Source organism: Ovis canadensis, chromosome 22 (assembly GCF_042477335.2).
Source record: "Ovis canadensis isolate MfBH-ARS-UI-01 breed Bighorn chromosome 22, ARS-UI_OviCan_v2, whole genome shotgun sequence".
Classification (NCBI taxonomy): Eukaryota; Metazoa; Chordata; class Mammalia; order Artiodactyla; family Bovidae; genus Ovis; species Ovis canadensis.
The window spans coordinates 23,894,303-23,918,592 of NC_091266.1; the positions used below are offsets into that span (position 1 = coordinate 23,894,303).

The 24,290-nt window shown below is 39.0% G+C and overlaps 1 protein-coding gene across 12 annotated transcripts in view; it reads left to right on the top strand.

Annotated features, from left to right (window-relative positions):
• The window catches only part of A1CF (APOBEC1 complementation factor), an 88,342-nt gene extending 80,016 nt beyond the window's left edge, over positions 1-8,326 (top strand). For 8 of the 12 annotated variants that reach the window (XM_069567859.1, XM_069567852.1, XM_069567851.1 and 5 more), the window contains 3 exons: positions 1,333-1,469; positions 2,182-2,333; positions 5,234-6,250. In XM_069567859.1, the coding sequence (XP_069423960.1) occupies positions 1,333-1,469; positions 2,182-2,333; positions 5,234-5,385 (441 nt within the window). In that variant the 3' untranslated portion in view covers positions 5,386-6,250. Of the gene's footprint in view, positions 1-1,332; positions 1,470-2,181; positions 2,334-5,233; positions 6,251-6,345 lie in introns of those variants that run through there. The other 4 variants (XM_069567861.1, XM_069567862.1, XM_069567856.1 and 1 more) reach the window with 2 other exon arrangements.
• The last annotated feature ends 15,964 nt before the right edge of the window (positions 8,327-24,290 follow it).

Sequence of the window (24,290 nt, forward strand, 5' to 3'; positions counted from 1 at the left end):
CACTACTCAGGAAGCCCCATCATTGTCATAAATTCTACGTAATAGTTCTAGGAGCTACTATAGAGTGTGTAATGACCTCTGCTTTTATATTAACCCAGGTGAGAAATTGGACATGCTTTATAGTACCATCAGTAACCATCTCTATGAACTAATGAAAGTTTTAAAAATTAATCTCTCTGAATTTCTGCAACTATGGCTTAGAAATTAAGGGTCAGGCCACCACCAACCAGCCTAGATGGAGCCTTGACAAATTCTTGGAGGGGTTATGAACTTCCAACAGGAGGAGCAGAGGTACTAGGGCTGCCCCGCAAGTCAGGAGTTGGAGTTAAAATCCTTTACACATGTCTGCACAACGGGCATAAACAAGCAGGCAAGATATCTACTCGCTCAAGTAACTGACTATTGCCCTGGAACCGTAGAGAACACTTTGCAGATGAAAAAAGATGCTACCAAGCTAAGAGTGCTAAAAAGCAAAAGTTGGTAGAGGAAATAGAAACAACCTACAGGTTTAATAAACAAGAAACTGTGCCATTGCTGCTGAACGAGCGTTTGCGCGAATGAGATAAGATCCATGGACTCAGTCTAGGGAACAGTTCTACCCCGGGAGTTATTTTTTCAGATTTATGCCTTATGTTGCACAGTGTACTGAATCTGCTGCCCAGTGGGAGCATCAAGGCTTGTGGGCCAACAAAAAATGGTTTCAGGATGAAGAAAATATGTGCCGTTAGGAAAGATTTGGTTTGGAGTAACGACAGAAGGCAGCTTCTAAAAATCGGATCACTGTAAAAATAGCCAGAAGTGGTGTTTTGCCAGACAAAAACATGGCAACTATCAACACCCATCTATTCATGTCCATCAAACCTTTTAACTCTTCTTTTGTGAAAATGTAAAGTTAAAACCCTCGACAAATGCCGTGAAATAGGAATGAATCCTTAGGTTATTTTCTCTAACCCACTATAAACAGAAGGATTCACAGTAATGATGAGTAAATCCAGCTACACGGTGCTGGAATAGCAATTAAAAAAAAAGAATATATCAAACAAATTGTAAAAGTAAAGTATTGGTAAAAAGTTAGAGCTAATGGACTAAACTAAAAGCATATTAGAATAAATGGTGTGAAAATGATTTTTATGAATTAATAGACATAACATTTTAAATGGAGTTCAAATTGAGTTCATCTTAAATTTTATGAGTCATTAAACCATGTGGCATTTTATATCTTCTTATATTTGCTTAAACTCTGAAAATTCCATTTAAAAACCTGAAAGCTGGAGAAATAATGCAAATGTGACATTTGAAAAAAAAGTCACTTTTATTTTCCCGCTTTTGTAGATACTGGAAGAAATTTGTCAGAAAAATAACTGGGGACAACCTGTGTATCAACTTCATTCTGCCATCGGACAAGATCAAAGACAACTCTTCTTATACAAAATAACCATTCCTGCCCTGGCCAGCCAGAATCCTGCCATGTGCGTAACTTCTCATCATTTAGATTTTAGAATAAGAGTCTCTTGTAAATGTAGTGTATGTTTATCACTATCTAAAGAAGATAAATATTCAAGCTTACTACCGACCCATTTTATTCAAAGCATACGTTGAGATGTGTATTTGGGATATTTGTGCCAGCTATGAGACTAGCATCTCAAAGCCGCTACATTTCAGAGACAATGAAGACCGGGTACTCTCATCAACCAATGGAAAACTGCAGATATGAAGTGTAATAGAAATGAAAACTATAGCCCATGTTTTTATCTGTGTGCTATTTGGGTTGAACTATATGAAATTACCGTTTTATACCTAATAACACCATCCTCTGCCATTTAAATCTTGGACAAAAGATATAACCTCTCTGTTAGACGTTATTACCTTCAGAATTTTACCTTGAGCCTGCATTTCTACACATTTTAGGAACCATCATGTTTCACATATATATTAGAAAAGGTTTATAATGTTGCAAGTACATTCCAGGAGTGTCATCCCACCCATGTTCTAAATAAGTTCACAAATATTCCGACATGCATAGATATTTAAAAGGTTTAAAAGCAAAAAGAAAGATAAGTACCCACACAAAATTCCGTTATCCGATCATCTTAAAAAGCATACAGCGCCTTAGCTTTTCATCTGTCTCAGCAGCACACATTTATTAATAAAATGTGCACCCTGACTGACTCTGCTTTCCAGCCATCCTTTCACACCTCCGAAGCTAAGTGCCTATGTGGATGAAGCAAAGACATACGCGGCCGAGTACACCCTGCAGGCCCTGGGCATCCCCACTGATGGAGCCGACGCCCAGACCGCCGCTGCTGCCGCCGCTGCTGCTACTGCGTTTCCAGGTTTGGAAAAAATAGCGCCAGAAATGACACCCTACAGAGAGTGTTTGGGAAACCCTCTTGGGTACCACGGACTCACAGAGTTGTCTGTGAACAAATCTACTCTAAATCTGATTAGTGACCCATTAATGTATAGGCGAGAGAATAGAGTTGGGCGACAGGGGTAGGGGCACCTAGTCTTAGCTCAGCTATGAGCATCTACGTGGTTGAGAATGAAGCAGTCACTCTGCCTCAGGTTTTGTTTTGGTTTTTACTTTTAGTAAGAGAGTTCAGAACTGCCTATGAATAGCTGATATTTATTTGAACTCTAACTATGTGCCAGGCACTCACCTATCTCAGAAATGCTCATGACACCACAAGAGACAGACTCTACCATCATGCCCATTGTACAGATGAACAAACCAAGTACTGGAAAGATTAAGCCATTGGTCAAGGTCAATCAGCTTTGAAGCAATCCTTGGACTCCCTCCCCAGTTCTAATCTTCAGTTCTACTCAATCCTACTATTAATTTGCTTTCCGAAAGAAATGTGTAGAGCAGTTTTTAAAAATTATTTGAAGTAAATTCTGTATGTGAGAGGGAGAGAAAAGAGAGAGACCCTTTCAATAAGGGGCTAATCAGGCTCATTTTATCTGTTGTATAATTTAGGTCTGGGGCGTATGCTGATCACTTAAAGCAAAGCCTATCTGTAGATCAACATGCCTTTAGGGTCACATTTAAAAGACTTTCCCCCATTTTATTACATACCCACAACAAATGCTAATAATTAAAATGAATCCTCTAGAGAGGACCAGACAAGAAATGTCTTTTGGAAATTTTCCTTCAGCAGTTAGTCTGAGCAACTACACTCTTAATAATAAAAGTTTGTATCTTTCAAAGCAATCTATCATTCCGGCTTGTCACTGTTGGCATACTTCCCATAAACCCAAATCAGACTAGACCTAGAAATAGGACATTCCTATCAACTGATTAACTTCTATATGGATCGCATGTGGGTTCGAAAACTGCTATATTCCTCACATCCATAGCAAATGAGAGCCTGCTCTCATTTCCTTTTATTTCTCAAAACTTGCCAATATGTCTTCCATTCTGTCAAGTGAAGCTAAAACTAATCACACTCCACACACAAGTATGATCTCAATTCCAGCTTTGTTCTGTAGAATGTGGAGAAGATGTGTGATGCATGCCTTCAAGGTTTCCAAGCCAATGGCAGCCACTGCCAAGGGCCAGGTCCCTCTTGGGTTGTGCTGGGGCCATAAGCTTTGTGCTCACTCTCCCTACAGCAGGGTGTTGACTCATCCATCTTCTGGGGACTTGTGTCAGGCTTCTCAGTTCCTGCAGCAAGTTAAACCCCTGCCTTACAGTGAGCTGTACCCCAAAGACATCTAATTCATGTACTGTAAAAATAAATGAGCCACTGCCAGAAGAATTTTAAAGTTTGCTTTCACACTGGAAAGGATTTGCTTTTTACTCAAAAACGTTTTATCTTATCCTCACTTTTATTTGCCCCTACAAGAAATAAAAAATTATTTAGAGCAGGAGAATCATCTTGGGAATGCTGAAGAATTTGAGATGATCTTTTATAACTCACTATGAAGTCAAGCAAAGAATAACAGGCTCCAAGGGAAGACTCTGTTTGGAACACAAATACTCTTGCGCTTTAGAAATTAGCCAAATTGAAAAAGAAAACTCAAAATCCCTGAAGATAAAATCTATGCCCCATGCACGTGCACACACACACACACACACACAGATTTTACTTACTTTAGAAATACTGTTTCCAAAGTTATGAAAGTAATTCTTAACACATTTCTTATATCTGTGGAAAATGTACCAAACCCCACTCGTGCATGAGTCAGCATTACTGCCCCAAGGGTGCAAGCCAAGGAGCGGATTCAATTTTTTAAAAACTAGTCCAGCCAGCTTCCTGCCACCACTTCCCGAGAAGCCACTGGAAAGAAATCAATGTGTCTGGGGTTGGGCAGACTTCCACAACACAGAAACCAATGGGCTTTTTAAAAAATAAAAAAATCAGTTCCCCATTTGTTGCTTAAGCATACTTTTCCCTTTTTCTTGTTACCTTTCACAATTTGGGGATCATCTCAGAGAGAACCAGGTTTTTATCTGAAACATTAACAGGGAAATATTGCTTGTAGATAACAGCTTTTATACTCTTTTCTTCAAAAGGGAATATTGATCAGTTAGAAAAACAGTAATATGAAAGTACATGATTTTGTCCTTATTACTCAAATCCCTTGGTTCTCTGACAGGATGAGCATCAAGGCCTCCACATACACCAAAGACAGACTGATTGGGGGGTTAGGTATTTTTGGCCCTGTCCAGTTAGGTCAAAATATGGCCATACTAGGTATTTGCTTTTATGCTGCTACCTAGAAATGTGCTAACATGTTAAATATTTATCCTACCGGTCTGCGCAGTCCTTACAATCCTGAGTACAGCAATGGTTTTTAATATTCTGTTTAGGTGAGGTGGGGGTGCAGCAGTACCGGACCCACAGAGCCCACCCTCCATGCCTTGCCAACCCATCAATTGCCAACCCTCCTTTATAAGTTTTGAGACCCTCTGAAAAAGTTCTGAACCTCAAGCTTTTCTCAACTCAGCATCCTATGAAGTGTCTGTTTCTTGAGATCTACCCACAATGTTTCTAGTTTTCTAAAAGTGAAATGATTCTGACATAGGTGGTTGACCCTATTCTGAGAAACACTGTTCCCTAATGCATGAGTCCAGATATTATGTCTTCAGAGGGCACCTCTTAAAATGTACACACTAATTTGGAGCTTTAAGCAACCATGCTAAATTGTCATCTTTCAGAAAGAAGACAATAAGCCAAAAGGAAGCAAATCTAAACCCCCTTCATGAAGTTTTCTCTGCCTCCTCCTCCAGGCTATGCTGTCCCCAGTCCAACTGCGTCTGTGTCTGCAGCCCAGCTCAAGCAAGCGATGACCCTGGGACAAGACTTAGCAGCGTATGCAGCATATGAGGTCTACCCCACTTTTGCAGTGACTGCCCGAGGGGATGGATACGGAACCTTCTGAAGACATCTTTGTCTTAAGAATAAAACACACAAACTCAGTCCAGAAGAAATAAACCTCTAACTCAGTCTTGCAATGATCACAATACCTGTCCCAAGTGATGCCTGTCCTGAGACTGTACAGCTTATACTAATTGTAAAATTATGCTAATAGAACTTTATTCCTAACTAAATGCAATGTTAAGGAGCCATTTATCTAAACAGATAGCTAAAGAGTTATTGTCCCCAAAAGTTTTTCTTTCAGGGTTCCTGAGGGTTTGGGGAGCATGTTTACAAACCTTGACAAAGTAGAGAGAGACCTTTTAGCCAGCAAGAATTCAGGAGCTAAACAGACTTGGGCAACCAGTAATAACCAAAGGAGCCAAGTAGTTCCAGTCTTAGGCTCTGGCTTACAGCTTTAACACACAGTCACAAAAGACAGCGGGAAGGTAGGAGATGCGTTTCCAAGTCCATTTCCCATTGCCCACTGCATGGGGCATGTTCACAGCCTGGAGCTTGTGAGAGATTGTCCAAGGTTTAAGGGAATCAGCATCATGTCAGTCTGAAAAATTCCATCCAGTCATTTTGTTGTGGGTCAGGATCTTCTCATCCCCTGCATCCCCTGGGGACTTGGTAATTGATGTGATCTGTTATAGCTATTGTTAAAACAAATCCAGGCCCTTCGTTTGTTAACTCATTAGCCCACACCTCTTTTTCCCTAGAACTCCTACCAATCCCAAGAATCCCCAGAAGATAATTGTCGTACCAACATGAAATGACTTTTTCTCATTTTAAACATCCTGACTTGTTCATAGTGATTTATTTTCCTCTCAGTCTCATTTTGCTCATCTCCAATATTGTAAAAATTAAATCAAATCTACAGAATACCATTTATGATACTTTTCCCTATTCACATTGGCTGAAAAGTCACTTCAAACTAAGAGGGGAGCGAAGATTTACTCATATTTCTTTGATGTTTTTGCAGTACCTAGCCCACCATCCAGCATTCAGAGACAGTTATATCATCTTACGTTCAGCCATGGACTCTCTAACCCACCTGTACTAAATCTGCTGAGAAATCCACTGCCTTTTCTTCCTTTTACTTTCAGTAAGTATCAGACCGGTTTACCATATCTGAGTCCTTTGGTCTTGAAAATTATCACAGGAGAACCTCATGTCCATCACTGAATATTAGAAGCTGAGTCTTCAGATATTCAGCAAAGGTGCTATTTATCAAAATCTCCAGAGTTTGAGGCCTCTTCTCTAGAACATTCGAGGTGAGAGTGCTACAGAAACTGGGATGGAGACGGGAGTAGAAGGCGCTGCTTTCTTTTTGTACTTGTAAATGATGGCTTTTTGTTCAAAACAAACAAGCAAAGTCCACACACAGAATACCTATTATGAACCACTGCAGTCTCATTAGTGGTGAAAGACATTCAGTACTCAATTTCCATTTCAAAAATCCCTTGGCCTTTGTAAAATTCTGCAAGACTAAAGGGCAAACATAAACACCAAAGTGCAGAAAAATGTGTTAACTCTTGAATGGAATGCTATGATCCAAATGATCGGTCCAGATTCCAGTCAAAATCAGGTAAATTCCAACAACAATTACGAGTCCTTGTAACCTTTCAGTTCTGTTAACTCCAATCAGGTATCGAAGGCTTCAAGGCTATAGCTGAAACACTGAAAGGCCTGGTGCTTTCAATTTTCTGTTTTACTTTTCTTATTTCCAAGGACAGTGTTTCCCAGACTTGACTGCACATTAGAAACACCTGGAGAGCTTTTTAGCCCACCAAAGCCAAGGTCACACCTCATACCAATTACATCAGAATGTCCTGGGATCGGAGCCTGACATCAGTAGTTTTTTGGTTTTTCTTTAAGATCCTTAGGTGATTCAAGTATGCAGCTAAATTTGGGAACTGCTGTATTCTTTGTATTTCCACTCTGTTTCAAAAAAATTTTTGTTTTAAATTTCACTTTTATTAAGTAGAAAGATGCATAAAAAAAAAAGCCTAATAAATGAAAACAAATAGCCAGATCTTAGTTTTAAATATATTCATCTCATGAGAAGTATAGATGTGACTGTAATTCATACTGGCTTCAAACTCACTCTTGGGCCAAACCAATTCTAAACAGAAGAAAGTGAAAAATATTTCCTTAAGCAATTCTTAGGTTTAAATTTATACTCCCCCATGGACCTGCTTTCATACTCAAGGAGAATAATTACAGTGAAGGCAGGCAAATTTCTACTCAGTCCAAAGAAGCATTTCAGATTCCAAGGACAAAAGTTTTAATGCTCTTTAAAATCATTGAAAATAAACAGAAAAAAAGTCACTCTGCATGGCTAGTATATGTACAATAGAAGGTCCGATCCAGAGTAGTTTAAAACGTAATCAAAAAGAACAATTAGTTAATATAAGAATTTCTTTATGAGAAAAAAATTATTATTCCAAATTAAATCATAATCACTTTTTTAAAGGTTAAGAGCAGAAACATAAATATATAATAATACCAAAGTGTAAAGAAAATTTCCACTGGAATATCAGCTCATTCTTGCTCAAAGGCAAACAAGCATTCATGACATTTACTTCCTGAGTGCTAGTTTTATTCAAGTGAGTAGATATAGTTTTATTTTTTTGCTAAAATTTTATTCTAGTAAAATTTAGGGAATCCCATTTAGAACATAAATCATGAAAATTTCAGTGTGTTCACCATACCATATGTTTTCATTTCCTTTGCCCAAATTAAATAATGTAGAATAAGTCCCACTATGATGAATTTGAAACTTTAAAACTTGAGATTTCAATATAAAAGCAAATGTAGAACCACAGTTTCTTTTCACATGTTCATGTTTTTGGACTTCAGAAATTAGCACTTATCTAACATCTATCAATCATTCTTTGTGTATTGATATTTTCCTATTTCTTAATTTATTGCTTAGTAGAAAAAAAATCTCCATAGAAAAATTTAAAATCAACCTACCAAGTGATAAAAACAAAATACCCAAGCCAATAACCTAGAAACATCTAGTAAGTTAGAACTGGGTTTCTAAATTTAGGTATTAATAGCTTAGTGAGAATTAAAATCAGTCCTATAGTTCTTAGGAGGAGATACAATAGCAGTGAGATTAGATGTCAATTTTTTTTCTCTGTAAAAATGCTCCTTTTCTTAAATTGTTGAATTTATCTCCCACCCCATGAATATAGCTAGAACTGCCCTTAACTGCCACAAAATATAATTTTCCTAGATGACTATCCATACCCACAACCCTGCTCAAACCTAGTATCATGCCAAACCACACTGTATTCGGGTGACAGCACCCAAAACGCTGCTAGGAAGCTACCTCATGTTAAGAAAACATAAACTTCAAGAAATATCTAACAAATGAGAACATATTTCCAAACCACAGATATTTAACTTCTTAATGGTAGATGGAAATTAAATTATAGCTATGTATTGGTAACAGATATGCAGGAAATTACTTTCAGTCTTAAAGTTAAAAGTTTTTTTAAAATATAAAACAAAATATTCTTCCAGTCATATAGATTAGCTTTTCAGAAATATTACCTCGATGTTAATTTTTAACTTATGTTCTTTTTCACTGCATTTTTAAATGACTATTTTATAGTTCTTTCTCGGGCAACTGGGTCACAATTTGAATTCATGGGGATAGGGAGATTTTCCAGGGTGCCTTGGCAGAATAAGGGTCAATAAAGAAAGCTAGGATTTTTCAGTAAATTGTCTTGTATTCAAAGCTACAAAGTTTGATAAAGTTTGTTATTATTGTACAACTCCAGCCCTATCCCAGATTTCCCAAAAGGAACTTACAATTAAAAGGGAACAATACAAGTCCATAGTCATGTATCCCCTTCACCCTTGAACTGATATAGAAGTTTCCAGGAGGCAAAAACAAAGCTGCAATTTAAACTAGAGAATCCTTACTTTTCATATTTTGTAGATACATTTTTAAATATTGTAAAGACATCTATTAGAGACAAACTAAGTTTCAAATATGATACCATAAGTGAACTTTGTGATAAACACTTTTAAGAGAAAATATTAATAGCACAACTTAGGAATTTTAATATATTTATTGAAAGAGAAGACAATTGACGTTCCTACCTGACAAGCAACAGCTCTCTACTGGTTTTGTTAATTTGTCAAATCTGATGTTGATATTTCACTTCATTCTAGCAATATCTTGAAAATACTCTCAGTTAAATGAGGACATAGTCATAAAACATGTCAAGTATTCACCAGGCTATATATTTGTATTTGCCAGCATTAGAACAAAGCCAAATGTATCCTGCTATAATTAGTGAAACTACTAGGAAAATAAGATTTTTTTTCTGACTCCCCCCATACCTATCTCTTTACTTATGGGGTAAAACATTAACATTTTTTTTTACTCAGTAAAAAAATGGGTATAGAATATTCTATTGCCCCACAAATGCCAACATTTTATAAGCTAGCTTTTTCTTCCAATGTTATACAGAATATAGAATGAACAGGTATAATAGGGACAGCAATGTATACCTTGAACACAGAGACTCATTTATGGAAGATAACAGGCTTTACACATGCCCCATTGCCCTCAGTTTTGTAGGAAAGATAAAACAATACCTTATACTTTAGCTAGTAGTGAAGAGAAGTTCATAACCAATCTTGGAAGTAAAAAAAAACAATATGAAACCAGAAGGCTGCATTCATTCAAAAATTCCTGGAATAAAATATAGAATACTTCCGTATCTACCTCTCTCTTGTGGACATCTCTCCTATTTTGAGGGAGAAATCAAGAAAAGAAGATGCCCCCACTCTCTCTTCACATATGTTACTTTGCCTAAAAGGGAGGAGAAATAGCAAGAAATAGCTCTTTAAAGAAAGTAAGCTGCCAGCAGGAATTTCTTAGAGACGAGCGAGCATCCCCACCACTCATTGTTTAATAGCATCTCTCTGGAGTGACTGTACATCCTGGTTTGCCAGGACAGTGTAGGCTTACATCTGTTGTCCCGTTATAAATATTAACTATCAACAATTAAAACAAACAATTGTCCCCCTTACTCTCAAACATGTCTCAGTTTAGACAACAAATTATACAGTGACTCCATCTTTGCGGCTCTTTTTGTTTTCTTGATGCTGTCAGTGTGGCTTTATTGTCTCCAGCGTAGATATAGCTTAAACTAAGAGACCTGACCACTTCTTGCTGTCTGGGGTAGGAGCATGTGAACATAAGAATGCATCGTCTTCTCCTCCAGCGTTACCCTCGATCCACTGTCTGTCTAGCTGAGTCTCTATGACCCCATTCTGGCCCTTGCTTTCTTCCCACTGCCCCTGGGTGCCTGTCATTCACTGAACTCGCAGCCACTTGGCCAAAGAGTGCAGCAGAAAAGATGAAAAATAGCCCTTAGAGGCATGTGCTTGGTCTGTCAAAATCCGGAGGGCATTTGCAAGGTCTTCGAGCACTTGCTGGTTTCTTTCTTTCTTGAACCAAGTTACCTGCACCTCAAACAGAAAGGATTTCCTATATAAAGCTTCACAGTAAGAGGCATGTTGCCTTTTCCCCTCCTTCTGTGTCTTACAGATTTGCTCAAATACTAACTCCCTTGCATTTAATTCACCATTATGGTTATTCATCAACTATTCTTCACCCCTCATCCTCATATAATCCCATATAAAGATTTTATTATTTGTAATGGAAAATAATATTAATAGATAGAAATTCCTGTTAAAAAGGAAAGTTTTTCACTCTTCCTTTATTCTCTTTACTGAGTGTTATTAATCTCTATTGCTATTAGCCCACAAAAATATTCATAGAATGTATGATCAGTCTGTTTTACTATGCACTTACTCTTATGCCAGAAACTGTGAATACAAATTTTTTAAAAAGTTTTTTCCCTCAGTGGGGTACACAGTTTAGTGATCCATTATGCAGTTTTTAAAAATTAATATAATTCCACATATTTAAGTGCATCAGCTGGTAGGTTTTGTCATTTAGTCAGAATCCCCAAAATAAATCAACTCTGCTCTAAACTTTATTTCCAGCCAAACACTAGGTAGGTACAGTAGGCCTTTTTAAAGATAAATAAGTAAAAATTAGTTTTCAAATATTTTCCCCAGGAGAAACATAACAGACTATCCAAAAATTTTAAAAGAAGAAAAAATATAGTTAGAGATCCAGGGGAGCTTTAAAACATGGAGTTGACAAATTCACTTATTGACTTATGATCTTAATGAGCAGGGATCCATGCTTTTTATTTACTTGAGAACATTTTGGTTATTAACTATTTCTATTTTCTAAGTATACCTGTGTTTATAAAATTTAACAAAGTTTAACAATCCTTGTCTATACCTTTTATTTCTTTCCAGTAGATGATTTACAATGAAGTATACATACTTTTTCCAAACGTAAATTTTAAAACTTTGCATTTTCTGCAATAATTCGTAAGAGAGATTTGAGCTCCTAGGCTGAAGATCAGTCTGTTTAAATCAATTTGTTATTATCAGTGGTTTAAAGATGTGATGTAATTATTGGCATTTTATCCCTATTTCTTCATGAGTTCTTTTTTTTTTCCCTACTTTTCTGACTACAGTATAGCCAGATATTATCTCTACTCTTGATAAAAAGCATGCAGTCTGCAAAATGCATCTCTAGTTTCTAGATGTTAAGCAATTTCTTGCTTCTTTTCCTTCTTGTTATTATTGACATTATTTATGTGAAGTTAGTTAGCTGAGGTACCAAAGAAAGAAATGAAAACAGTATTAAAGAGTGTGCATGAGGCACTTATTTTTGTACTTTGCGTACAATGTTTTATAAAACTCTGTGATCTATCTAAATATACTGAGTAAAATTACAACATTCGTTCATCGGGAAAGTAATCATTGGTTTGGAAGACATAATGTGCACTATAGAAGCATAAAGCTCATAAGATAATCAATAATGTGATATTGTAATGATTAGTGTAATTCCAGGATGGTAAAATGATTTTAATTGAATTTTCAAGTACCATTATAAAATTTTAAAAAGTATCAACATGTGTTGCTGATTCATTTTCCTTTCCTGAAAATTAAAATTTTCCCTCTTTGAGTAAATACCTAAATATTAATGATCCATAGTTGCAATATTTCCTTTGGTGACTTCTTTGCATCCACATCTTTTATAAAAGTTTCCTCTGGTGCAACTTCTGAGAGTAAATGTAACTTTTAATGATTGAATGCATTATTTTCCAATCAATAAAGAAAACAAGAATACTCAGAAACAAAAAATAATGAGAAAACATGGCTCCAGAAAGGTAAGTGGACCCTAAAGTCAACATTTACCCTGGGGTTCCTACTGTTCCCTTAAAAGACAAGAGCAGAGAGGTCAGCACACCATCCCTGGAGACCAAATCCAGCTGCCTGTGCTTTGTTGGACCTTGAGCTATGGATGGTTGCTGTTGTTTCAAGGACTGAACTATTTTTACATTTTAAAAATTTGTTTTGAAAAAAAGAAAGGAAGAATTTGTGACAAGGACCATAGGTGGCCCACACAGACTAAAGACTACTATCTGGCTCTTTACAAAAAGTTTGCCAACCCTGCGCTAAACCAAAACCAGACATTTTGACAGCACCCAAAACAGCAGCTTAAATAAGATAGCAATTCACTGTCCCTCCCCTAAAGTCCCAAAAGGCAATACAATGCTGATATTGTGCTTTGCAATGTCATAAACAGGAGGTCTCTCTGCTAGCTGTTTTCCCTGCAAGGTGTCGATCTCGTGACCTAAAATTATGGCACTTAGGCATTCCAAATAGGAGGATGGAGGAAGGACAAAGCAGAGGAAGGGATACCTACTAGCTGTCCCACAAGGGGGTTATTGGAAGCTGCCACACAACACTTCAGCTTCCAACCCATCCGCTGGAACTTAGGCCCACGGCCACCCCTAGCTGCAGAAAATGAGTGGGAAGTATAGTCTTCACCTGGGCAACCATCAGAAATTTTGCAGTCCATGGGGTTGCAAAGAGTTGGACATGATTTAGCGACGGAACAACACCAGGAAAGAACGGAAGAATGAATATCGAGGGAAAGCCTCAATACATCTGCCACAAATATATCACAGGAAAGAAGTGGGAGTGAAATAAGGAAGGCACATCAGCTCATTCAACACTGGGCTTGACACAGGGGAGATGCATATAAACCTTGGCTCCTTCCCCTTCCCCAAATAAAGGAAACTGCCAGTTTACCTCAATTATTTAGATATTGGCACCCATTCAAAGTATGGTTATGGTAGGGATGGTTCCACTGATCTCACCTCCTGGTATTTATACCATTAAATAATCTCTTCTCCTTGAGTGCAACATGGACCAAGTGGCTCACTTCTAGTGAAGAGAATATAGAATATCACTTTTGAGATAAGGTTATAAAAGATTACAATTTCCATTCACTGGCATCTTGCTAGCTCATCTTGTTTGCTCATTCTGCTGAAGCCAACTGCCCTGTTGTGAGCTGTGCTATGGAAAGGACCATATGGCAAGGAATAGCCTGTGAGGAACTGAATCAGGCAAAGAACCTCATGACTGGACTCAGAAGCAGATTCTTCCCCAGCAGAGCCTTGACAGGACCGTAGCCCAGGCTAACAAGGTTAATGGCAGATCATGAGAGGTTCTGAAGCACAGGACCCAGCTAAACTGCACCTGGATCCCTGGATCACTTATAGGAGGTTTTAAGTCTAAGTTGCCAAGCTTCAGGATAATTCATTGGGAAGAAATAGATAATAATAAAACAGTGAAAAGTTATCAAGTTAGAGTGAATATAAATTGCGCTTATTATCTGAGAGGCACTGAAGCTGTTAGCCAAATCAGAGAACCCAACTCCGTTTTTGAGTTTGTGAATCACTTCGCTGTTGCCCATATGCAGGAGCATTTGCCCACTACTGCAGAGGATTGAAGCTAAGGAGGTTGGCTGTACCTGACAGGAGGTGCTCAGAATTGCTGGTTGAATAGAAAGAAGAAAGGAAGGGAGGGATGGATGAAGGGAGAGAGTGAAAGATGGAGGAAAGCAGAAAGGGAGAAAGGGATGGAGGTATAGAGACAGAGACAAAGGGAAAGAGAAAAGGAAAAGAAGGGACAACATGAACTCACTTGGCTCTCACCGTATTGTCCCCCTTTCTCGGCAGGCCCATTTGTCTACGTTGCTTCAGTAAAGGTATGTGGCCAAACACTGGAGATTCCATGGAAGGATATCTGACTGTGTTTCCAAAAGCTTTATCCATTCAAAGAATTTACAGGGAGTGAAAGCATAGGAGACAGTGATTCATAGTATAGACAGACTGTCATGGAGAAGAAAGAGGATGGGGATGGGGAGAGAGAGGACAGTGAGATCTGAAAAGCCAAGAATATGGGGAATTTGGCTTCTGCATCCAAGCCGCACCCACCAGATGGTAATAAGATCTTAGAGAAGAAACCTCAGAGCAAGTTCAGGCAGGCTTGAATAGACACCCATGCCCCCAGCCTCAGCAGGGACTTCTCAAAGGAGAAAGGCTGTAACAGCAGGGCAGGGACATTGATGGCCGATTCTACCACTTCTATTCAGCAGTGTGCTGGAGGTTCTTGCCAGTGCAATAAGAAAAGGAAATTTTAAAAATCTAGATGGAAAAGGAAGAAGTAACACTGTCTTTATTCAGAGACAACATGATACTCTATACCGAAAATCTGAAGGACTCTTAAAAAAGCTACTAGAACTAATAATTTAGTTAGCAAGGTTGCAGGATATAAGATCAATACAAAAATCAATTATATTTCTGTGTACTAGCAACAAAGAATTCAAAGTTGAAATTTAAAAAGAAATACAATTTGCAACATCATCAAAAGATGTGAAATACAAAGACTTAAATTTGGCAAAAGATGTGAGGCCAAACCTACAGAACACTTCTGAGATTAAACAAAGCAAAAGAAGCTAAAGAAAGTCTAAATGAGTAGATAGATACACCATGTTCATGAGTCAGAAGACTCAATGTTCCTAAAAATGTCAATTCCCCCCAAAATGGTCTATAATTTCAGTGCAATCCCAATCAAAATCTCAATCCCAGAAGATGTTTTAGATATTGACAAGATGATTTCAAAATTTATATAGAATGCAAATGCAATATGCTAACACAACTTTGAAAACAAAGAAGCCTGAGGTCTTACCCTACCTGACTTCTAGACTTATTATAAAGCTAAAGGAACCCAGCTCTTGTGGTCCTGGCATCAGAACAGTGAAATAGATCAATGGAGTGAAACAGTTTAAATACACACACACACACACACAACTGATTTTTGACAGAAGTTCAAAGTCAGGTCAGTGAATAAGGGCTACTCTTTTCAACAACCTGTGATGGAACAATTGGATGTTTATATGTAAAACAGCAAAGTTTGATCCCTACCTCACACTGTACATAACTACTAACTCCAATTGAATGATAGAGTAAAATTTAAAACCTAACATAAAACTTATAGAATAAAAAAGTAAGAGAAAAATTTGTGACCCTCAAAGATTGTTTAGATATAATATCAAAAGCATCACCTATACAAAGACAAACTGATAAATTGAGCTTCATCAAAATTTAGAACTTCTGGCATTCAATAGAGAATGAAACAAGTCACAGACAATGAACAAATCTTTGCAAAGCATGTATCTTATTAAGGACGTGTATCCAGACTGTAAGTTCAGTTGCTCAGTCGTGTCCGACTCTTTGTGACCCCATGGACTGCAACATGCCAGGCCTCCCTGTCCACCACCAACTCCTCGAGTTTACCCAAACTCGTGTCCATTGAGTCAGTGATGCCGTCCAACCATCTCATCCTCTGTCGTCCCCTTCTCCTCCTGCCTTCAATCTTTCCCAGCATCAGGGACTTTTCAAATGAGTTAGTTCTTCGCATTAGGTGACCAAAATATTAGCATTTCAGCTTCAGCAGCAGTCCTTCCAATGAATATTCAGGACTGATTTCCTTTAGGATGGACTGGTGGGATCGCCTTGCAGTCCAAGGGACTCTCAAGAGTCTTCTCCAACACCACAGTCTATGTAAAGAAGTCTCAAAACTTAATGCTAAGAAAACAAACGGCCTAATAAAAAAATGGGCAAAGAATGTGGCTGGACATTTTAGTGAAGTGTCAAATACATAAAAAGATGTTCAACATGATTAGTCCTAAGGGAAATGCAAATTAACACCATAGAAAATGTCTAATAAGAGTAACCAAAACTTAAAGAGATAGACCTACCAAACACTGGCAAGAATGTGGAAGAACCAGAACCCTTACACACTACTGTTTGGAAGGTAAAATGATACAATCGCTCTGGAAAACTCCTCCTTAGAAAGTTAAATGTACATGCACTATATGATCCAGCCCAAGAAAAATCTAAGAATTTTGTTGTTCAGTCACTAAGTCATGTCTGACTCTTTGTGACCCCATGGACTGCAGTACACCAGGCTTCTCTGTCTTTCACAATCTCTCAGAGTTTGCTCAAACTCGTATCAAATGAGTCAGTGATGCTCTGTAATCATCTCATCCTCTGCGGCCCCCTTCTCCCTTTGCCTTCAATCTTTCCCAGGATCAGGGTCTTTTCCAATGAGTTGTGGCCAAAGTATTAGTTTATACATGACTGTTCCCACCAGCTTTATCTGTAATAAATAAAAATACACCCATATAATGGAATACTACTCTTTAAAATAAGGAAATGAAGTATTGATATTCTGCAGCATGGATGACTTCTAAAATAACTATGCTGGGTGAAAGAAAATAAACATCAAATAACTCATACCGTATGACTACATTTTCTAAAATTCTAGAAAACACAAGCTAATCTATACTGAGGAAAAACAGTGGTTGCCTGAGCTTGAGGCTGAGAAGGGCAGAGTGGCAGTTAAGGATCCTGAGGAAATATTTCTGATGAATATGTTTACTATTATGAATATGGTAATGTTTTCACAGGTGTATAAATGTGTCAAAACATCAAATTGTGTAATTTAAATATGTACTATGTGTTATAGATCAAATGTAACTCAGTTAAGCTTCATCTAAAAAAGTTAAATACATACCTATTCTATTATCTAGCCATTCTTTTACTGAGTCTTGATCCAATCAAAAGTATCAGTTCAGTTCAGTCGCTCAGTCAAAAGTATGCTGCTGCTAAGTCGCCTCAGTCGTGTCCGACTCTGTGCGACCCCATAGACGGCAGCCCACCGGGCTCCCCCATCCCTGGAATTCTCCAGGCAAGAATGCTAGAGTGGGTTGCCATCTTCTTGGATGCATGCAAAGACCAGGGCTTCCCAGATGGTGCTAGTGGCAAAGAACCTGCCTGCCAATGCAGGAGACATGATGTGGGTTCAACCCCTGGATCAGGAAGATTCCCTGTAGTAGGGCACGGTAACCCATTCCAGTATTCTTGCATGGACAGAGGAGCCTGGCAGGCTACAGTCAATAGGGTTTCCCAGAGTCGGACATGATTGAAGCAACTGAGTACACATCCAGGCATGCACATACAAAGACCTGTACATGAACATTCATAGAAGCTTTATTTGCAACAACAACTGGAAAAAGTCCAGAGGTCCATCAGCAGATGAATGTTCAGTTCAGTCACTCAGTCGTGTCCAACTCTTTGCGACCCCATGAACCACAGCACACCAGGCCTCCCTGTCCATCACCAACTCCCGGAGTCCATCCAAACCCAAGTCCATTGAGTCGATGATGCTATCCAACCATCTCATCCTCTGTCGTCCCCTTCTCCTCCCGCCTTCAATCTTTCCCAGCATCAGAGTCTTTTCAAATGAGTCAGCTCTTTGCAACAAGTGGCCAAAGTATTGGAGTTTCAGCTTCAAAATCAGTCCTTCCAATGAACACCCAGGACTGATTTCCTTTAGGATGGACTGGCTGGATCTCCTTACAGCCCAAGGAACTCTCAAGTGTCTTCTCCAACACCACAGTTCAAAAGCAGCAATTCTTTGGCGCTCAGCTTTCTTTATAATCCAACTCTCACATCTATACATGACCACTGGAAAAACCATAGCCTTGACTAGACGGACCTTTGTTGGCAAAGTAATGTCTGCTGCTCAGCAATAAGTAGAATGAACAACTGATACACACTACAACATGACTAAAGCTCAAAGTAAGTATGCTAAGTGAAAGAACTCAGACAAGAGAGATTCATGTATATAAAATTCTAGAAGATGCACACTCTCCTATAGTGAGAGAAAACATGTCAGTGTTTGCCTGGGGTGGGGGGTGGGGTGAGAAGGAAGGATGGATTACCAGGCAGCAGCCGGAAACTTTGGAGTGTGATGAATACGTTCATCATCCAGACAGCAATGACAGCTTAGTGAGTATGTAAATGTCAGGCTGCATCCTCAGCCAGTCATGCCTGACTCTTTGTGACCCTATGAACTGTAGCCCACCACTCTTCTCTGTCCATGGGATTCTCCAGGCAAGAATCCTGGAGTAAGTTGCCAAATTGTATAGTTTTATTTTGTATAGTTTATTATATATATTTGTATAGGTCTTATGTCAGTAAGACTTCAATATTTAAAAATGAGTATGGAATAGTAAAAGTATCAGGGTAATTCGAGAAATCAAGAGATGAGAATTCTGATGATATGGGTGCAAGAAAGTATTGACAAAAGGAAAAAGTATGGGCTCGGCTAAATTGCTGTGGAACCCAGGGCCTCTCTCCTCTGGACCCCTATCTTTGATTGTGCGATGTGAAAATTGTTAGACTTCATGCTCTTCAACATTTGTTCCTCTTTTAACAGACTACGCTACCATTTCTGATCACTGACATAAGAGTTCTTCAAATTAGACTTTAAAGAGACTGCCAGCAAGCTCCCTTTTAGAACCTTCAAAATCCTTATCAACTAAAGAGATAGGCTTGCTTCACTCTCCACACTCCTGGCTGCCAGGGAAGGGATCACAGCCTTCCCAAATTGTGCCGAATATCCCAACAAGTGCCCTAAGCCAGTGGTTCCCAGCGTTTCTGCCACTGGGGACTAGTTTCATGGAAGACAACTGTTCCATGGACCAGAGGATGGCAGGAGGATGGTGTCAGGATGATTCAAGCACGTTACATTTATTGTGCACTTTATTTCTGTTATTATTACATCAGTTCCACCTACGATCGTCAGGCACTAGATCCCAGAGGCTGGGGACCCCCGACCTAGGCAGTAAAATGTTCTCAATGGAAGCCTGATTTACTCTTATCTTGTTAATTCCTATAGGCCTACGATTCTGCCGACCCTGTCCCAGAAAGAACCTTCTTCTCTTCTAAAGAGAACACAACCAGGGAAATCTAAATTTGAGAGATAATCACCCTCTCTGATCTGGTTTTTCCAAACATGGTGGGTAGAGTGTGAGCAATATTAGTGTTTATCCTCTGTCTGGTAGTCATGAAAATTTAAACTCCTGTGAAGTTGTGTATGGTTACATTATAACTTATTAATACTCAGAGTGAGCTCTGTTGGCATGTTTTTTCTGATAAGAGTCAGTATAAATCATGACCCTTGGCTTGTCTTACTGATTTCCTGTTAGAGGTTGTGGACTTTATTGTTAGCCTAATGTCTCTCTGCTAAGTGCTTTGGGAAACATGTTCCAATGTCCAAACACAGTCCCAACCCCCCAACCAAGTTCATGAGATAAAACATTCATGAGATAAAACTGCCCATCTAGTGCTGCGGTGAAAGTCAAAATATTCTGAGGCTTGTGGTTGAACAGAGCTTAGGAGAGAGAGTCAGATAATGAGCCCTCTCAGCTGCTTTTGCACAGTGGAAAGTTTCTAAAGGTGCATAATCTTGATGGAATCTAGGGTACCTGGCTAAACATCAGGGAGGCAAGTGGCCTGATTTACCACCAATTCAACCCATGTCCTCAGTCAAACCATGTAAGGTGTCTGGGTGGTCAGTCTCCTCCTCTGTAAAATGAGATCAGGTGCTCTCCACCCCATTGCCTCGAGGAACCAGGTGGGTAACCCAGATGAATGAAAGGCCCAAGTAGGGCTCTACAGATTAGAATAGGGCACCCTCTGCCTGGGTGCATTTATGTTCCATTAAAACGGAACAAAACGGAACACACGCAAAACAAATTTCAGTTTTCAAACTCCAGCTCAAACTCTGATTCAAAGTCACTAAGGTCCACTTGAGCGCTAGAAGCCCAAGACTGTCCGGAGCCCGAGTGTACTGGACAAGGCAGGTGCACCAGCTTAGATCAAGTGTGACATCCAGTGGCCCATTTGCTAATGACACTTAGAGACTTTCAATAGCTTGGGGAATTCTGATCTTTCAGGCACTCAGTTTTGCTGAAAAGATTCCAGTGGAAGAAAGGGAACTGGAACTAACAAGTATTCCCTCCTGGGTTGTAGGCACTGTGAGAACTTTCCCCATTTAGCCTACCCACACTCCACAGTGAAAAAACTATGATCATCCACCAAAATGGAAAAGGGAACAGAAGGAGGCATAGAGATGAGCTAACTTATCCAAGTAACTTGTGAAGCTTGCATGGAAGAAATCGTAAATACAGGGCTGGGATGGGGTGGGGGCTGGGACGGAAGCTCGAGAGAGAGGAGACACGTGTATACTTATGGCTGATTCACATTGTTGATGGCAGACACCAACGTGACATTGTAAAGCAATTACCCACCAATTTAAAAATACAATGCAGGGGGAAAAAGGAAAAAAGAAATTGCAAATACTGTCTGACTCCTGAATCCATGCTGCATCCATCCTTCCGGGGGTACATGTCTTCAAATTTCTATTTTTAATGTAGAAATTAGTCTGAGGAAGGTTAAGTGATGCCAAACAGTTAATCGCAACGAGGGAAAAGGCTGAGGCTAAAACTCAAGTCTTACAGAAGACCCACCAATTAATATTTTCATTATAAACTCCACTAAACTGAAACATCTTTTATCTCCACCAGGGCCCCTGAAATACAAAGACCCTTTGCTTTGTATCAGAGAAAAGCTCCCACTCTGAGCACTGGAAGGTTAGAAATGAACTTCTGCTTCATACCAACCATAGGCAGCAGAAAGGAGAGAAAGGAGTGAACAATAATTTAAAAATAAAAAAAAAACAAATAACTTGAATGTGATGGTAGTACAGTGGATACGGAGGCAAGAAGTCTGACACACTCTAAGTTCCAAAGGTCTCACTCCGTACAACCTGGCATAATAGTTAATGTCCACAATGATGACCCCTGAGTCATTAAAGCAATTAAATTATTCTTAGAGTTCTAAGTTTAATCAAGTAAGGAAATATGTAATCTAATTGAGGAAGATTTAACATCCAAAATAATGAGAGTGGACATTTCTCTGCAGTTAAATAGCTTATCTCGAAGACTGGCTTTAGCTTGCCACATTCTAAACCCTTGAGAGCAGCCTGCAGGAGTAGTCAGATGACATCCATCGTCTGGCCAGAAATTCTTCTGCCATTAGTCTTTGGTTTAGGCTACAACGATGGGGGCGCCATTCCCATATAAGGAACTATTTTTTAATACCCCTTGCCTATTTTTCCCAGATAAAAATCTAGTCTCTTTCAAATCGGTCTCAGACTCACATTCAGGAAATAATTTATAAGGAATTTTACTCTTTATATTTTCCAAGTGACTCTGAAGGGCATTCAAGTACAAACTCTGCAGTAAACGTGGTAAAACTTATCACCTGTCCTCTCTACTGTTCTCACATATTGTGTCTTCTCTGGGACCCGTCCCTTCAAAATCCCCAGGAAAAGCTTTCTCTGCTTCTTTACCAGCCATGTCTTGTCTTATGCCTGGAATTTCTCCCCTCATAACCATCTCCCTTCTAGTCTTCTTTATCAGTTTAGTCCCTCCCACTTGTAACGAATCAACTCCCACTTTAGGGTTTGACTCAAATACAGTAAAATTTCCCCTTCACAGAATTCCCTGCACCCCTCCCTGAGAGGGAATTCCTTATTCTACTGCAACACAGCTTCAATTTCAGTTCATGCTTGTTCATTCTTTCAATTAGGCCTGACGTTCCCTATCTTCCTATTAGAATCTGAGTTCCTTGAAAAAAGTGACTCTATATCTTGCTGTTTTGCATATAGTAACCAAAAAATAAATACTAATGAATTTTTGAATACTTATAAGTTGCTGATTAAACAGAACATTTCAGAGAAACTCAGAGAAATCTCCAGTTAAGTATTTCACTTGCAACATTTTTCACTGAAGACCTCGGTAAAATAGTTTATCTCCTTTTCTGACTTAGAGCATCATTGAACTCCTAATAAAGAATGCTCTTTCTTAGGAAACAAACTTATGATTGCTGGGAGGAAGGGATAGTGAGGGAGTTTGGGATGGTCATGTACATACTGATGTATCTAAAATGGATAACCAACAAGGACCTATTGCATAACACGGAACTCTGCTCAATGTGATATGGCAGCCTGGACTGGAGAGGGGTTTGGGGAGATTGGATACATACATACATTTGGCTGAGTCTCTTCACATTCACCTGAACCTATCACAATATTATTAATCAGCCATACAGCAATACAAAGTAAAAAGTTCAAAAAAGAAAGAAGCTCCTTAAGGATTTCTGGGTCCTTATTCATTCAACAGATATTTATTGAGTGCCTACCATGTGCCAGGTAATTCTAAGTGCTAAAGGTTCCATGGTAAACAAAAATTCTCTTTCTCTTGCTCTCTTCCTTTCTTTCTCTTTCTCCCTCTCTCCCTTTCTCTTTCTCTTGGTAACTATACAAGTTTAGAATATATGAAGTTGGGTTTGAAGTTTATAAACTAATATTTACACCATATACCAGCTTTTCTTTTGTGAAATGCAGATGAAAGGTTGTGTTTAATGGAGTTTTCTGGAAAGCTAGTTTCCAGTTGGCCAAGTTTTGCCATGTATGTTATCAAACGGAACAGAGCTAGCACTTCTGGAGCATCTTTTTACTTAGATTATTTACTAAATGATTCATTTACATATTACAACGCTCTGTGTTGTTGTTCAGTAGCTAAGTCACGTCCTACTCTCTATGACCCCATGGACTGCAGCACACCAGGCTTCCCTGTCCTTCACCATCCCCCAGAGTTTGCACAAACTCACACCCATTGAGTTGGGGATGTAATCCAACCATCTCATCCTCTGCTGTCCCTTCTCCTCCTGCCTTCAATTTTTCCCAGCATCAGGGTCTGTTCTTCAGGTTCCACAGGCAATCCAGACCATGATCAGTATAAAACTTTCTTTCCTGAAAACTGCTGCCTCTCAAATTCAAAATCTCCAATAGGAAAATCCTTGGAAGTAAAATTTATTTCTGTTAAACACGGAGGCCATTGGACTGAGGTGGCTCTAATGCTATGAGGGCCTACATAAGGAAACATAACTAAGCCTGTAAATGTCTAGATATGAAATAGAAATCTACAGATAACTGATCATAGCCAAGTGCTAGTCAATCAAATAATTTGCTTTGGCACTTTCTATATATGTCTTTCTCTTGGTTCCTGTGGACCCAGAGCCCACTTCCAATCTGGTGCTGCCCAATTCCAATCGATTTTTGCTCAAATAAACTCTGAAAAGTTTTAATATGCTTCGATCTATCTTTTAACACCTGTAATTTAAGTCAAGAAAAATCTGGTCATCTAGGAGAATGAAAATAATCCCACATGAATTCAGTAATTTTGCTCAAAGTCCTGTCCTCATGTGTTCCTTTCTCCAAAGAAATGCATATCTAGGGACTCCCCTAGTGGACCAGTGGTTAGGACTTGGTGTTTTCACTGCCAAGGATGTGGGTTCAACCCCTGGTTTCCTGCAAGCCCTACAGCGTGGCCAAAAAGGAAAAAATTACGTACACCTAAAATTTCCTCTGATGGGAAGAAATGCCCCACACAGGCTTTCTTTTTTATAGTTTAATTGAAGGATTGCACTGTGTTGGGCCAGATGTGAAAAGGGTATTTCTAGCACAAAACTCGGTTCTTTC